The 17,202-nt window shown below is 44.4% G+C and overlaps 1 protein-coding gene across 2 annotated transcripts in view; it reads right to left on the reverse strand.

Moving 5' to 3' along the window:
• The window catches only part of LOC135385279 (ribosomal RNA processing protein 1 homolog A-like), a 39,117-nt gene that overhangs the window by 18,241 nt on the left and 3,674 nt on the right, over positions 1 to 17,202 (reverse strand). For both annotated transcript variants that reach the window (XM_064614493.1, XM_064614494.1), the window contains exons 3-6: positions 15,121 to 15,264; positions 5,848 to 6,042; positions 4,015 to 4,079; positions 3,194 to 3,416 (exon numbers count right to left, since the gene is read on the reverse strand). In XM_064614493.1, coding sequence (XP_064470563.1) covers positions 3,194 to 3,416; positions 4,015 to 4,079; positions 5,848 to 6,042; positions 15,121 to 15,264 — 627 coding nt within the window. The remainder of the gene's footprint in view (positions 1 to 3,193; positions 3,417 to 4,014; positions 4,080 to 5,847; positions 6,043 to 15,120; positions 15,265 to 17,202) is intronic.

The following is a 17,202-nucleotide window of genomic DNA, read 5'->3' on the forward strand; positions in this document are numbered from 1 at the left end:
ACAAGAATGTTATATGCAGAGATACGGAGATAAAAGAGGTCACAATTAACCATAGCACCGCACTGATAGAATGACAGGAGGTCACGACACTGGCAACTTCCACACAACTCACAGGCAGGGGCACCCTGGGTAACATAACAAAAACAGCGCTAGCACGCACACACACAGGACGCGGATGTAAACAGGACTGCACAGTTCGTTTTCAGTCGTGCGCCCGAACAAACGCAGCCAGCGAAGCGATGCTTTAACGCGTTGCAGATTTGTGACACCTTGTAAAGTACCACGTCAATTTCTTGAAAGCATAACGCTATAAAAGTTATGCGTGTGGGAGTCCGATGCAGGATATGGCCACCCTTGCACCAATGTTATTGCTGTTTACTTACAGGCAGCCAACCGTGACGATGCGCCTGCACACACGACACCAGACTTGAAAGCGTAAAAACACGCTGCTGACATGCCCCAGCTATCGAAAGGCTATCTTGATCGTTGCAATTCACCACACAGGCCGCACAACAAATGATAAACAAGCGATGGCCCATGGAGGTGCAGTTATTATACACAACCACAATCGACGACCGAACACTGACAAAAGTACAACGATCGCCTCCACGAGAATACGTACTCCTGCCTCTTCAATAACATGGCAAACGCGCTCTTTGCACATTGTTTTACCGGTCATATTAACAAACACAAAGGCAGGCTTAACCGCCGACCACCCACACACCATCCCGCAACCACCTGTAGCAGCGCCAGCCAGCGCCGCCTGAACTATTCTTTATCAACCTCATAACAAACAAACAAAAAAAAGAAAGGGAGTCTTCCTCTTTGCGGCTTTTCCGTCGTCTGCTAATTTCTCCCTCCCCTCACCCATCTCGTGAAAATGTGAATAATGCGCATGCGTTGTGGTCAAACGGGCTTCAGAGCCGGAGAGATCACGTGATCAACTTAAACCAGACGTCACTAAACCAGTGGCTAAGTGGGACTGGTGAATACGGGCACATGATTCTAGAGCTCATTCATGGCAGTGTATAGTGCTAAAAAATATTGCTTCCTTGTCTTCATCCTGAATTTCAAGTGAAAGGCAGTCCCAATAAATTTTCTGCCTTTCCCTCTGTTTACCCCTTCCCAGTTCTTATTTATTTGTCACCAGATACTACAACGTTGTTCTCGTGAGTGTAGCTTATATGCAAGCCTAAAATTTCCTTCTGAGCTATGATAACAGTGGCTGCTCCCAGATAACGCTCCATTCCATCATTTTAAATAGTTTTGTTCAGTGAAATATTCTGGAACTGATGTGACTGACAAACTGAGGCTATCTACAACAATATGATTAAGGCCCTCGGATTTCTGCAATTCCGTGAAATTTGGCGGAATCTGGAATACATCGTTTGGCACGGAATTTCATGGGATCTCTTATTTTGCTCGAAATTTTGCAGCGTTTTGCATTGAATTTCGTGGAAGTCCGATTCGGTTGAAGGACGCGATTGGCGCGATGTGGACGATTACTACGACGTTCAGTGTCTCAGGAGAAGTATTGCACAGTTCTAACTGGTCCAAGGTAGACACAATCCTTCGATATACTGTATCTTTGCATATACTTTGCATATACTCGCATATTTTGCGCACCTCTAGTTTAGCACTAAAAATGACAAGAAAGCAAAAATCGCATAATTTGCGCACGCACGTTTTCACGTGCGTGGATATTTGTCATGCACGTCTCAACGACCGTGGCTGTTGCTTTTCGCAAAGCTGTCCGTGCTACTACTTCTGAAGCAGTATCTGTCTGCAATTAAATAAAATAACCTCGTAATTTTAGCTCTGTTCAAGTTACAACAAACTGCTACGAGGAAAACAAGAAAATTACACGATTGGCCCAAAATCGCCTTCGCACAATAACTTTGGAAAGCATCATTGTCTTACAATATATGAATGGTTTGCATGGCTGTGCAACACAATACGCTAATATTAAGGCCCTTCTTTTTCTGCTGCGGCAAATCCTGAATTCCGCAGCAGGGAACTATGAATTCTGCATTTCTCCGCGATAAAAGGCAAATTGCCCTAGTTCAGACAGAAAATACTCTGTTAGCTCTTAGTGTGGAGGAACACGGTTACAACTCCAAAAAACTTCTGTGACTTAGCATAACAAGGTACATTGCACATTCTTCCGAGAGGGAGTGACGTTTTCACTGATTATCAAATTGTACTTGCTAAGTGACCTCTCTGCATGTACAGAGTTTACTGTCACACAGAGGTGCTTGACAGCTATGGACACCAAAGCAGGGGTCAGCGTTTGTATTCCACTCCAGAATCCCAGAGAGTTGAGGGTTAGAGAGAGGAGTTAGAGGGTTGTTCCAGCACACAGATCGGGCCATATCACGGCCTGGTGGCCTTAGCCGGTTGGCACATCTACACTGTAACGCAAGCCGGCTGGGTGCGAGCAAAGTCCGTTCATCTGGCGCATAAACTGAATTAAGCATGTGGTTTCTACAAAATTCTGCGCAAAACCTCATATTCCGCGGCAGACCCACAATTCCGCGAATTTTTGCAGAATCGCGGAATCGCAGAAAAAGAAGGGACATAACTAATATGTTTCTCCACCTTCATCGAGAGCCGTGAGCAAGAAAAAAATTTTGCGTGTCAGAAAAAGACAACAATGAAAGTTGCGATCGAAGCAGCAAACCTGTGAATTTACGTTCACTGAACTGAATGTGCCCCCCCAAATCATGAACCAGTTCGAGAACTAATTGTTTCTGCTCTGAACCTGAAACAAACATTAAAAAAACAACTGATCGGACCTTCCCTGAAAACACGCGGTGCTGCAAAAGTGTCGTCTGCTCCACAAGGGTGTCTCCCTCCAAACAACACGATCGCCCCCATGCGGGAACAGTTGTCCCTAAGCGACCTTGTCTATTGTATTCGAGTGGAGTTTCCTGACCAGGAAGGGTATTGAGAGACAGTGATAGTACTATCGATTGTTTAGCATCAGTAACAGCTTCCCATTTTATAGCACTGCAGTCAAGACTTTCTGTCCATAGAAAACTACCGCGCTTACTCACGTATAAGATGCACATTTTTTACCCAAAAATAGAGCGCCAATGAGGGGGGGGGGTGTTCAGGGAAGCCTTCTTTTCATCATTTGTGGAGTAAATTCAGGTATGCAGATCTCAGAGAAGAATGGAACCTGATGACTTACAGGAACTGCAGGAAGGTCCATGCTTGTCTCATCATTCCCCATAAGTTTGCCATCCTCGTAATGTTCTTCTTCGCTGTCACTGTTCATTCCCTGCATTGTATCCTCTTCCAGTTCCTCCTCATCCTCGTCAGATGCCCCATCTGCTGCTTGTCCTGAAGTACCTGGATCCAGGTCAATTATCAAGTGGAAGATGCTATCCCGCACCGATCTCCTCAGGACTACGCTGTCAAAGCAAAAGTTTGAGCTGTACCAAAATGCATACACAAAAAACATAATTGTCCTTTCTTTAGAAACGATGGCTCAGCTCCTATAGCAGCAGCTCCAAAATGTTAAAATTGCCAGGGCATGCAGGTGTGCACAGCAGTCAATGCTCTTTTGTGCTCTCTCTCTCAAGTGAAGCAATAAAACAATGTGATAATATGATAGTCGCAAGGAAGTTGTGTCTACGGCAATGCGCTAGCCACTACTTCACTGAGCACTTGACATTTTTCTCAAAATTTCAGTTTTTGGACAGGACCGTATCACGCGTGTGATTTTGAGTGCATATTTTGAATGAGAAAAGCGCATGTCAGAATCATGCAAACGTGGTATATGGGTTAAAATAAAGCAATGTTTAGGCAAAGCAGGAATGGAGGAACATCAAGTAAATGACTGTTTTCTGGACTGTGCAGTTTGGTCAAAATATGCCGATCAGGTAACGTAAGATGCATTTAGGAGGGTCTAAGTGATAGTGAAGATGCCTTGTAGCACTAGGTAGCAACGAGTTAGAGAACTTTTTGTTTAATAAAGCAGGGTCTTTAGCTGTGTAACAAATTACTCACCTTGGTGTTTTAACTAGGATCTTGAAAAAAGGCTCTAGGAACAGCATCGCTTGCTCTGCTGTCAGCTGGAACAGAGTTTGAATGCAATCAACATTCATCAGCATAGAACCAGTATTCACTAACACTAGCAGAAGTTGAGCTGCCCCAGTATGCTGTACACTGAAATACACTGAGCTGAACTACAATTTTTCAAACAGCTTGTGGGGAAGTAAGAGACAGAGCTACACCACTGAGTGCAACACAGCATGCTAGCTGATGAGCTAATCCTTTGCAGGATCACAGATAGATGCAAGACAATACAATGGGATACAGTACTATATAATAAGAAATGTTGTGTTAGCCACCTCAGTTTTTACTATGTAAGGACCTTTATTTGCGGGTCCCGTAAGCATGCATACATAAGCCCATAAGCATACACTACTAAAGTGCACAAGACTTGCATTTTAGAAAACAGTGATTCGAAATTTGAGTATTTGCAATATTCAATTCATATTCATATTCAAAAATTTGATATTCAAAGTTTGCGAATATATGTACACGTCCTAATATCTGATTTTTCTTGACCATCATAGCAGCTTATTACAAAGCTCTTGCAGGCTGCGCATTGGAATTTGTACGTTGCAGTAAGAGCGACGAACATGCATGGTAGAGCAGCTGTTAAGCAGATCGCGGAGCTTCGGAGGTATGCTCATCTGTGAATGTGTTGCTACAGGTTCAGTAACTGAAACTAGTACAGTTGTACATTTGTACAACTGCAATTTTAAAGCTTGTCCAAAACCGCAGTATGCTTCATTCATTGTCAGCACGGTAGTAGCTTTAGTGGATTGCCAACGAACTCTGAACCTTCGTGTGAGGCCTGCAATCCAGTTAAATTCTGGTTCAATACCAAATTTTGTTGGCGCCGAGCTGAGCACCGCTGTTCACTGTCCCACGTGTGCACAACCAAAACCCGCGTCTCGAGCGCATTTGTGGTAGCCAGCGATATATAATAGAATCATGGTCACGTGCAATGACAGCGATAATCCAGGTGTGGGACGTGATGATATCTCGACATAGTCTCTCTGGCGCTACGTGGCCGTGTGCTAAACAGCTCCAACTAAGATGACAGTAACGTTGCAAAGTAATTTGAAAATGTTGTTACAGATGATAGCAAGACGCATAAAGCTTCAAGCCCGACCCGCATGGAGCAGTTTTGCTTGCGACTCACATGCGTCGGTCCGACAAAGTTTTGCCAATACATTAATGCATATTCCTCTTAGCACTTGGGGCATTTTTCTAAGGAACAGCAGAACACAACTGTGACGATGTTTGTTTTTGGGGCTTAATTAACTTAATCAACTCTTAAGTTAATGAACCCATAACTTAATTCTTAGAAGCATTTATCCTATTAAGTGATATTCTATATTTGAAGGACAATTTTTCAGATATTTGTATTTGAAAATTTCAGTATTTGCACACCTCTAGAAAGGAGTCAGAAAACTTTTCAGAACCCCACAGGTGTGCACTTCATCTTGCTAATGCTATAATGTTTCCTTAAAGGAATAGCCAATAGTTATACATATTTGTTTGGTGCCTTCATGACAATTTAATGGCACGGTTATTCTGTTCTTTTCAGCAACAAAAGCTATGCAAATGGGGGATAAAAAGTCTACTTTCTGGTGCAACAAATCCATTGAGATGTAAATTGTGACACTCCTCAAATAGCTCAATGGTTAACATGGTCCAAAAGAAACTATCTCCACAATAACCATGGTAGCCGTAGTATACAAGTCACAATTATAGATTGATGAATAAAAATGAAAGGCCTGGCCAATGGGATGCATGTGCAATTACCTCATGTCCATGCACTCTAGCCAATTCTTGGAGAAAAATATCGGCAATGTGTGTCTTCAACCCTACAGGAGTATCCTCACTGCTTGGATGCAACACAGTCTTGCTGAGGCAAGCATTGAGGCTCTGGATACCTTCGTCTGTCCATCCATCCCTGCAAGTGAACACCAGGCTCTGGCGGAAGAATCGACGCACCAGCTAGAAGGTAGATGAATACCAAAAAACATGATAACTTGCTATTTCTGCAACGTGCATGCATAATAAGTGAACACACTAACTGGGACTGCAAAACGTAAAAAAAAAAAGGTATCTCGAAGAGTGCTTCTTTCATGGTACGGCATATTAAAAAATGTGAAATGCCCAAGTCTACTGCACTTAAACAAATTTGGGCAACCCAAATACGACAAATTTCTCAATGAGGCAGTTGTGACGCAATTTTCCTGAAATGTCGTTATCTAGCACACTATTCTCTCATATAATGTATAACCCATTACCACTGTTTCTCTACAACTGCAATAAAGCTCTGCCACATGTGTGAATGATCCAATGCAAGCATTGTTGCCCTCTTCATAGGGAGCAGGCAACAAGAAGTGCCACCGTTGTAGGTGGCGCGTGTCTTCGTAATCGTCGTCAGACCCCCTGGTGGCAAGTCCAGCCCCAGACTGACGATTTCTTCCTTTGTTGGTTCAGAACAAAACTCTGCACAGTTGTCAACATTAGTGTACACGTCAAAACGTGACCTCGTGCAAAATTTCCAAAATTCCCATGCGTTTGACGAAGGTCTTCCACAAGTGCCGAACTGTACTCTTCATCGTCATCCTCGCGTTGCTGCTGGCGCTCTCCTTAACAAATCCAGCGTGACGAATGCTGTTAGCAATTGTTGCCACTTTCACAGCTGGAGTGCAAGGATCTGAAGAACAGCAAGTAGTGTCACGCTGTATTTTCCTCCACTTTTGAAATGCAGCATGCCGTATTTATTTTTATTTATCTATTTATTTATTTAAAGTACCCCAAAGGCTCATCAGAGCGCTACATGGGGGAGTAGGATGGTACATGCATGTCAGCAACGCAAAAACAGTGAGAGAGAAAAAAAAAAAAAGTACAAAACAGTGAACCATTCATATTGCCTGGCTGGCACGAAAAGTACAGCATACAATAGAAAAACATAATAGTACATTATAAAAAGAATACAAACATCAAACGGAAAGTTGGCCACGGAAATTATCGTAGTCAACGAGCTCAGCTAGGTCAGAGGGAAGATCGTTCCAGTTAATTGCGGTTCGACAAAAAAATTATTTTGCAAAGATGTCTGTTCGATATTGAAAACGATTTACTTTGCATTGATGGTCGAAACGTTGGAATATAACTGTAGATCGGGTAATGCGAGTATGCGAAAAGTCGGGAGCGGTACAGCACTTTCATGTTCTTGATAATGCCCTGGTCCATCGGTTACAGGACACTAGTTGTATTGGGCGGTAATAACTCTCAATGGATGTCTTCAAGGTTATGCACTGTTCCGTGCGCACCGCAGTTGTCCACGAACAGCAGTACACGCCTCTTTTCACAAAGGAACCTTCTGTCGAGTCCCCCGACGTACTCCTCGAACAGAGCCTGTGTTATCCACACTTTCTTGTTGGACTCTTACCATAGGTGGGAGCGCCTCGATACCTCTGAAACAACGAGCCCCTTTGGTTTTGCCAATGATAGGAGCGGGAGCTTCTCGGAGCCAGTCATACTGGTGCCAACGACCACGGTTAGCCATTCTTTACTGTGCTTACCCCCAGCGCATGGCTGTCCACTAAATGTTAGCATAGCATCCGCTAACAGTTTGTAAAATAGTCTAGTTTCATCCCAGCTAAAAACGTCATTGGGGTCACCCGTCTAGGAGCTCAGCCAGTTTTCCCTCCTTGTAGGCAACGGTGACCGTCATATTGATCTTGCCGCTTTCACCGCACATTTTCTTGAAAGGGAGGCTGTGATTCTTTTTAAAGCCCTTTACCCATCCATCAGAGAACTTGAAGCCATCGATGTCCAGTCAAATGGCAAGCCATTCAGTTTTCCACTCCAAGACGTCGCTGGAGATGGGCAATTTCTTGCCAACGGCCTAATGTAGCCATATTACAAGGGCTTCTTCACACTTTGGATGTCTTCCCTCGTGGTCATTCTTCTGGCCTTTGCAGTTTGATTTTTTAAAGGCCTTGAGTATCTTGTCGTTTTTCTTGAGAAAGCCTGAGAGAGTCTGCCTCGAGATCCCATCTCTTTAGCGATGTGAACCTGCTTACGTCCGCTTCCCACCATGCGGAGAGCTTTTACTCTTTGCTCTAGAGTCATCGTTGAATACTTCACTCTTAAACGTCTTGCTGGTACAGTGCGTGTCAAAGACGTTGATGCTACAGACGCATCAAGTGGCGAAGTTTGTGCAATATTGTCTGCTGAGCAGTCAGCAGTACATCTTCCACCAAAATCCTCTGCCACAGAAGAGTCATCCTCACTGGACGCCCAGCATGAGATTCCACTCTTTCTTTTTGAGATGTTCTTATCAGGGTGTCGAACCGAAACGTTTTTCGTTCCGGTTTTATCATAAATGGTCCGGTACCGGTCCTGCTGCGGAGCAAAGAAATAACGGTTCATACCGGTTTTAACCGGTTCCGCTTCTAGTGGACATATTCATTCCCAGAAAAAAAAAAATCAATGTTGCTAAATGAAGACCCATCTATTCTGCATACATGGTAGTATTTAATATTAATAGGCAGCTGTGCAATTGGTAGCTCCAGGTTCCTGTAGGTGACTGTCTGTTCAAATAGGCTTTTTCCTTTCTTGAAGCGCATGATACAGACGGACTTGTTTGTCGTGATGTCATACGTAAAGTACTCTCTTGCTGGATTGGTGCGATCGCGTCCCATCCGAATGTCTGTTGCTGCTGCCTAGCCAGCAAGCACCACCGCACGAGTACGACGCAAATCGAGGAACACCTTCACTCACAAACGCGCTCGACAGCTCTGTTTTCTTTTCTTCGTGTTCTGTCCACAGAAGAGGCGCCACTTCGCACGCGCTTGCCCTCGCGGATACCTAAATGTATTCAACTTCTCTGCTCTCAGACAAGGAACGCGTTGTGCGACATTACCAATAGAGAAGGCGTTACGCAGCCCCCTCGGGTCGTTGTTTAGTTGAGGAGAGTTTGGGTGGATGAAATTAAAACGAACACTAAGGCACATTGGTAGAGAGTCACAATCGGTCACATGTACCTCTAAGTCTATGTGCGCGAACGATAAAACGTTACAAAGGGAGAGTAAGGGTCATAGTATGCCGACATACATTCCACCGTAACTGTAACCCTCGTAAAGTATCCATGACATGATTTCAGAACACACGACGTCAGTTTCATTCGCCTATTTGTAGTCCAAACCGGCGAAGTTTCTTCTTGGACCAAAAACCGTTAAATACATTTTTCGGTTTCCCTCCTGAGCAAAAAAAACGTATACAGTTTCGATTCCGTTCTGGTTCGCACCAAAATAGCGTGTGTTTTTTTTGGGTTTTCGGTTCTGGTTTTCGGTTCGCTCTGACACCCTGGCTCTTATGCAAAGACCACTCACTCAACATGTTACAGGCGAAACAGCCAGAGGAGTGTCCCGCCGAAGTCACCGCACTACAGCGCATGTGCTGTATCGGCATGTGACAGTCGTAGTGCAGTCTGAATTATCCAGCACAATAACACAGCGCTTTCCTGTAAGTCTGGTGCTTAAGGGGGAATAAGTAGTAAGAATTAAGCGGGCTGCAGGAGAAATTAGTACAGTAAAAGCTCGTTAACTCAAATCCCATGGGGATGCGAAAACCGCTTGAATTAAACGAAGTTCGAACTAATGAAAAGCAAAGAAAAATAGTTGAAAACAGCGCTGGTAAGATAAGTAAAGCTTACAACTTTTATTGATGAAAAAAAGTCGGTGATTGTTTGCTGCTTCTGCACTCGAAAACTGAACACCATCAGCTTGCGCTCCAAAACACGAAGATGGTGAAGAGCGCCCTCTTGGCCTTCTTCATGGCTGAAGAATTGGCGGGCAACATTAAGTGCTTCCAAAACTTGTGATGGGGATGGCCGCACCGTCGTTTCTTCCACCTCTTCATTGTCTTCGTCCGGTTCTTGTCGCGCCGACACTTCCACTACGATGTCTTCATCACTGCGAACACTGCAGACAGCCACAGCGCTATCCGCGTCAACGTAATCGGTGAAGCGCACGCCTTGCAGTGCCTCATGCACGTCCGCTGGAACATTCTCCTCGTCGAACACGTCATCGGTTAATTCCTGCAGACACGTGTCCTGAAGGGTGGAACAGCTTGGGGTGATGAAGCCACAGTGGCGGACACAGTTCGCGATGGTCGATGGCACGACTTGGTCCCACGCACGTGCCAGCATGTGCAACGCCGAAAGCAGAGTCACAGTGTTGCTTGAACCGCACAGGATCAAACGCTTAAGCATATGACGTCTATAAAACGTCTTCATATTCTTGATCACGCCCTGATCCATCGGCTGCAACGCTGCTGTCATATTTGCCGGAACGAAAGCCAGCTCGATAGCTCTCAGCTCGACGTCCATCTTGTGCGCCATACAATTGTCGACGATGAGGAGAACCTTTCTGTTTTTCAATTCAAGTTTCCTGTCCCACGTTTTTAGCCACTGCTTAAACAGTTCGGCGGTCATCCACACTTTTTTGTTGGCAGCATACTCCGTTGGCAGCGTTCGAATGTTCTTAAAGCACCGCGGCTTTGACGACTTCCCGATCACGAAAAGGGGAAGCTTTTCCGTCCCGGTCATGTTTGCAGCCACCATCACCGTGACACGTTCCTTACTGCGCTTTCCACCCGTGCAGCTGTCCCCTTTAAACGCGATCGTCCTGTCTGGCAAAAGCTTGAAAAATAAAGCGGTTTCGTCGGCGTTAAAAATGTCATCCGGCAAATATCTCCTCAAGAACTCCTGCAGCTGTTCATTTTTCCACAACGTGCACGTTTCCGCACTAACGTCTCCCCTGTTCGCCGCATACAGCCCGGAAGCCTAGGTCAAGCCTCTCTCGAAATCGGTGGAACCACCCATCAGACGCTGCGAAGTCCTCGATGTTCAAGCGAAGTGCAAAGTCCGCTGCCTTTGCCATTATGATAGGCCCGCTCAGGGGAATGTCCTGGCTCCTCATCTCCTTAATCCATGTGATCAAAGCATTCTCCATTTCGGGATGTTTCGCAAGTCGAAGTCTTTTCCTTTCGGGGGTGAAACCCCTACCTTCGTAGATAAGGGTTTCACCCCCGAAAGGAAAATACTTTGATGGCTTTGCGGATACTGATGTACATCGACAACGTGCCTTTTTGGTATGCCATACTTCTTCGCTATGTCGCTCTTGCTTATCCTTCCAGCGGGCTAGTTCCATCTCAAATCGAACAATCCGGTACACTTGATGTCTCCAATGAACGGGAAAAAAATATATGCTGAAGCCATCGGTGAATTAGGAGAAATAAACGCTTTCCAAATTCTCTGCGCTGCGCGGTTCGGGAACTAGGAGAGGAGGAAAAAACTGCCTCTCATAAGGCGACGTCGTCGCGAGCGGGTTTGAGCGTTCGCTACAAGGCCATTTCTTCTCGCATTATAGTAATTTCTTGATCTGGCTTTAGACCACTTAGGGCACAATACGATCCTTCGTTGGCAGTGCTGTACCGGTTTTTGTTTGTCTGCAAAAAAATATCAAAGTTGACTCAAAGTGCCGAAAAACACCATATTCACTGCAGCTTTGCGGACGATGTACAAAACGGATAAGACTGAGCTTTATGCCGTTTAATTTGTCATTCATAGGGCTATCGAATGATGTATAATTTGTTGCTCTACTCTGTAAGGAACGTAAGCGATACCTCTTTTAATAGCACCATACCACCGAAAAATGACGAATTTCGGAAGCCTTTATCTAAAAAACCCCACCAAAAACTTACCTCGAAAATTTTATATGTTGTAGGTAGTTCCTTAGACTATGCACAGAAGCAAAATCAAAATTCGGACTTGATCGGTAGGCGCACTGTGAATTTTTTGCCAGCCCTATACGCAGAGCGCATTCAAGCGGAGGCACCGTGTCCCGCGTGTTGCAAAATCGAATTTTCCAAAGGGACTTTCAACTTCTGTCTTCATATAAAAAGTAATTGCTGTCATTTGAAACCATTCTGAGGTTTCAAGGTTTCCTTTTCAAGGCTCTGAGCGTTTGCGTTCATAACAATGGTGTAATCGCTGAATCTAGATTGTGGAGCAACCAGATGTGCTCGCATTTTTTGCGGGATGTCACATGTATTGCAAGTGCTGGGATCAAGGAAAGAACATAATGATTTTACATCTTTGTAAGAGGCATACCTGTTCAGGATTATTCTAAACAAGCATATTTACTGTACGCATTATGGCAGGAGGGACGCAGTGACTTCCAGTATTCTTTGAAACATTTCCTTTCCTACGGCCTCATGACCTCGGAGGGGGGAACTTACACTGAGGAAAATGTTGTAGTGTCATACGCACACACTCAAGGCTAATTCATGGTGCCTTTTGTGAACCTTGCCGAAACAGCCCGACCGGCGCCGCTGTCCAATATGTCATTCGGTTCGACATGCTGCGTCTATGGGAAGGTCCTGATCGCATTTACTCCCTGAAGACACCTTGCGCAAAGTTTCGCCTACACACAGAAGACGCTTCACTCACTTCTCGACTACAGAAGTGCATGGAGTGCCCTTATACAGAGTGTGCGACAACATCTGCATTACTGTAGTGTGTCGTCCTGGTATCACACCTACCTCAATGACCTCTTCGTTGTACAGTGCTGATCGTGCGGATTTCGCTGACTACCGCCTCATACACAAGAAAAAAGTGCTATAGACAAAGGATTTTCGCTTTGCTTCGGAGATCGGCGTAGCTGCCATAAAGACTGTGGTTCCAGCAGATCAAGCCGAAGGCGTAACAGAAGTGGGTCAGCTATGCAGAAGCTGCTTCAAGTACTTCACAGCAAAGGTGGCTGAATCACAACACGCAGCAATGTTGCCCACATTTGAAAGAAAATCTAACAAGAACCTGCCATCAAAAGTAACATAAAGGAAAGTGGCTTCCACAACGGCCTAAAGCAGTTCATGACATGAGCACTCTCATCCACTCAGAATGCTTTGCATAACTTACGTTACCTTCTTACCTTCGTCACCTTGTCTTCTTCTTCGCTGTCAAGTTCTTGTTATTCTGTGTACTGTAAATATGCTTCGATATGATCACCGTGGACAAATATACCTCTTATAAAGACGCAAAAGTATTATAAAGCATTCTGTTCTTGACGGGCTCCCAGCACTTGCAATGCATGTGTGTCATCCCGCAAAAAATGTGAGCACATATGGTTGCTCCACAATCTACATTCAGCTATTACAACACTATTATGAACGCAAGCGCTCAGAACGGTTGCAAATGATAGCAATTACTTTTTATGTGAAGACAGAAGTAGAAAGTCCCTTTGGAAAATTCGATTTTGCAACACACGGGACACGGTGCCAAGGCTTGAATGCGCTCTGCGTATAGGGCTGGCAAAAAATTCACAGTGCGCCTATCGATAAAGTCCGACTTTTGATTTTTCTTCTGCACATAGTCTAAGGAACTACCTACAACATATAAAATTTTCGAGGCAAGTTTTTGGTGGGGTTTTTTAGATAAAGGCTTCCGAAATTCGTCATTTTTCGGTGGTATGGTGTTACTGAAAGAGGTATCGCTTACGTTCCTGACAGAGTAGAGCAACAAATTATACATCATTCGATAGCCACATGAATGACAAATTAAACGGCATAAAGCTCAATCTTATCCGTTTTGTACATCGTCCGCAAAGTTGCAGTGAATACGGTGCTTTTCGGCACTTTGAGTCAACATTGATATTTTTTTGTAGACAAACAAAAACGGAGACAGCACTGCCAATGCAGGATCCTATTGTGCCCTAAGTGCCAAGTGGTCTAAAGCCAGATCAAGAAATTTCTATAATGCGACAAGAAATAGCCTTGTAGCGAACACTCAAACCCGCGCGCGACGACATCGTCTTATGAGAGGCAGTTTTTTCCTCCTCTCCTACTTCCCGAACCGCGCAGCGCAGAGAATTCGGAAACCGTTTATTTCTCCTAACTCACCGATGGCTTCAACATATATTTTTTTCCCGTTCATTCGAGACATCAAGTGTACCGGATTGTTCGATTTGAGATGGAACTAGCCAGCGTTGACTTCACGCAGGGTCTCCACTTTGTCTTTCAACATTTTCGCCCCGTATTTACCACGGGACAACGTTGGTGCCATGGTTGTGCTCTGCACATGGCAAAATCAAGACACGAAACAAAGAGATTCGACCGCCTCTCTCTAGGTCTCCTCTTTCAGCCCTCTCCTCTCGTGGGGCGGCGCCTATTTTTGCTCTGCGCCCGTAGCACGCCCCTGGAAGGTCGCCAGGGTTGCCAGCGGCAGCACGTGGGTGCAGCCGAATGCAGCCGAGTGGTTCGAATTATCCATAATCAAGTCAATTTGAGTGCGTATTAACGGGCTGCCTTATACACTGATATGTATGAGAGCTTGGCGGACCACAATGACTTGTTTTATGACTTTATTTATCCAGAAATTCGAATTAACGAGGTGTGAATTAACGAGCTTTTACTGTACTACAAACCGGACAGGTCTCACACCAAGCAGTCACAAATAATGTACTCGAAAACAGGTTGGTTCTATGGTGCGACTGACGGTGCTACCACTTTGGTCCCAATAATAGACCTCTACCTGTTTGTAAACAAATGACGTCATAACGTTCGACAGCGCCACGAGTTTGGTAGAGTTGAACTACGTTCACAGCTAGTGGTGAACAAGGTCGCGCCGGAAGCCACGGTCTTGAGGGGATTACGATGGTCTCTGAAAGGGAAGCGACCTTCGGTCCTACTTTCTTTCAGCGAACAATTCTTCATTCATGGGACCCAGCTTTCCCCTTCCGATCTGTTTGGTTTCGGTCTGTCTACCAACGTCACGATGACGTTTGTCGGGTAGAGGTTTATTGGAAAGTCAGAATTTTTGGAGTCCGAAAAATCGGTCGGTGACTGTAATAACAGATGAAGATGCACCTTACACGATGCCTTACATAATTACATCCACATACATAGATTTGAAGTTTCAAATTGAGTGGCGGACAGACTAGACTAGACACGCAGCATATAAATTAGGCTGACATGAAATAAGATTGTGTAAAACTAAGGCCATGCTGTACTCACCATCATGAATTTGTCAAGCCTATATCGGTCAATAGCGAACCATTCGTGGGCCATTGTCTTGTAGAAAGCATCAATGAACATGAGTGTCTGTTCTTGACATCTGAAGCTGTGGATCAGGGCTGATATGCTACCTGCCATTTCTTGCTGCAACATAATGACAAAAGGAGTATAAAATATCAACAACAGAACAGTGTGAGCGCAATTAAATTCACTGGAATACTGCATTGCCGAATTGCCCTGTCTACAGTCATTCTTGTTACTACATCGAGCAGGTACAATTGGGTCTCGATAGTGATGCAGTAACTTTTACAAAGGCCTATCCGCATGGGTACACTCTTGCTGGATGACCCAGACCTAAAAGGAACTGGAACCACAGGACACCAGCACTGGTCAGGATTTCCGAAGGCTGCACTACTGTTTCTACTTGCAGCATAGCAGAACTGTACACTTTGTTAGGCAATGCGGTGTAATAGCATTGTCTCATTGCATAGCAATGGTGTGTAATAGTGTGAGGCAAATTTCTGCTATATTTTGTTCGCATATCTTTCTGTCATTTTTTCAAATATTTCACGGAACTTTGAATTCGTGAAGAAAAGAGCGCTCGCGAATTTCGCTAAACGTATTTCCTCACGAAAGGTACTTATATGATAGTTTTGAGTACATTTTAATGACAGGTTCCAGTACTTCGAGATTAAACAAAGCCTCACTGCAAATATGTGGGTTTTATCAGCACCGGGTCATTCCAAGAGTGCTTACGATGGAGTTGGAGACGTAGTTAAGCATGCTTCAACAACAGAAAGCCAGTTACCAGTGATGGCCACTAACTACTTCTACAGTAGTTTACCTATAACTACTTCGCGATGGAGTAGTTGAACTAGTAGTTGAACTACTTTTCAGGGAAGTAGTTCAAACTACTACTTTAACTACTGCAATGTATTTTAACTGCATCTATAACTACTTAACATTGTCCGTCAACATCAATCCCTTGTAGTGTTGTTGGACACCTAAATATGAATCACAAGCATAGATAAACTTTGGCTCAAGTCACTGCTATGATCATCAATTACAAGGCTTGCAGCAGGATTCTTTCTGCGCCTACTCGATAAACTAAGTTGCTGAATTATTTCACATCAAATGAGGCTTCACTAGACAAGTAAAGCTTGCGGCAAAATCCGAAGTAGTTGGCGCCTGCAGTAACCTAACTACTGTAGTTAACTACTCAAAATAGTAGTTTAACTAATAGTTGCCACTACATTTCTGCAAGTACATAGTTAACTACTTTTTAACTACAATCAGGTTGTCTAACTAGTAGTTTAACTAGTTAATTACTAGCCATCACTGCCAGTTACTTTACTGCAACACTGTAAAAAAAAGTTCAAAAGCCATTAAAATTTTTGCTGTGTATGAGAAATTGTTGTCTGTTAAATACAGGGGTGGAAGTGGTGTCTGGAGTTTTGAAGCTACAATTGGAGCCGGAAAAAATGCTTCTGGAGCAGATATGGAGCAGGAAAAATGGCATTTTGCAGCACATATGGAGGAATTTGTAGCAGAAACGTCTGGTACGCAGATTGGCTCCACGAAGGTTTAAGATCCACACAGGGCCATATACTGACAGATATACCATGAATCATGGGAAGCTAACATTTATTTAAGGTAAACCTAAAAATATCGAAGTGTACAGAATTTTGTTGACTAGCTAGCATGACTACCGTATTTTCACGTGTATTAGCCGCACCGCAGATAAGCCGCAGGACTCGTTTTTAGATACATTTTGAAAATGTTTTTGCAGATAAGCCGCGGGTAATACGACGCGACTGCTTTGTGCACTAAACCAGTGATGCACATACAAAATCAATAGAGACGCTCAACGCTCGTCGACGCCGTACTCCCTGCCAGCTGCCCTGTTCCCGTACTGGTCCGCGAAGTCAAGGACTTCTAGTTTGAAGCCGCTGTCGTAGCTGTGCCTTCGAGTTGGAGCCATGCCTCACCTCTAACTGCCGTGCCCACGAATGCTGCTGCTCTGGTCAAATGAGAACTGACGCTTAGCTGACCACGTCTTATCCCGATGTCAGGTGTATTGAA

Source organism: Ornithodoros turicata, chromosome 2, assembly GCF_037126465.1.
Source record: "Ornithodoros turicata isolate Travis chromosome 2, ASM3712646v1, whole genome shotgun sequence".
Taxonomy (NCBI): Eukaryota; Metazoa; Arthropoda; class Arachnida; order Ixodida; family Argasidae; genus Ornithodoros; species Ornithodoros turicata.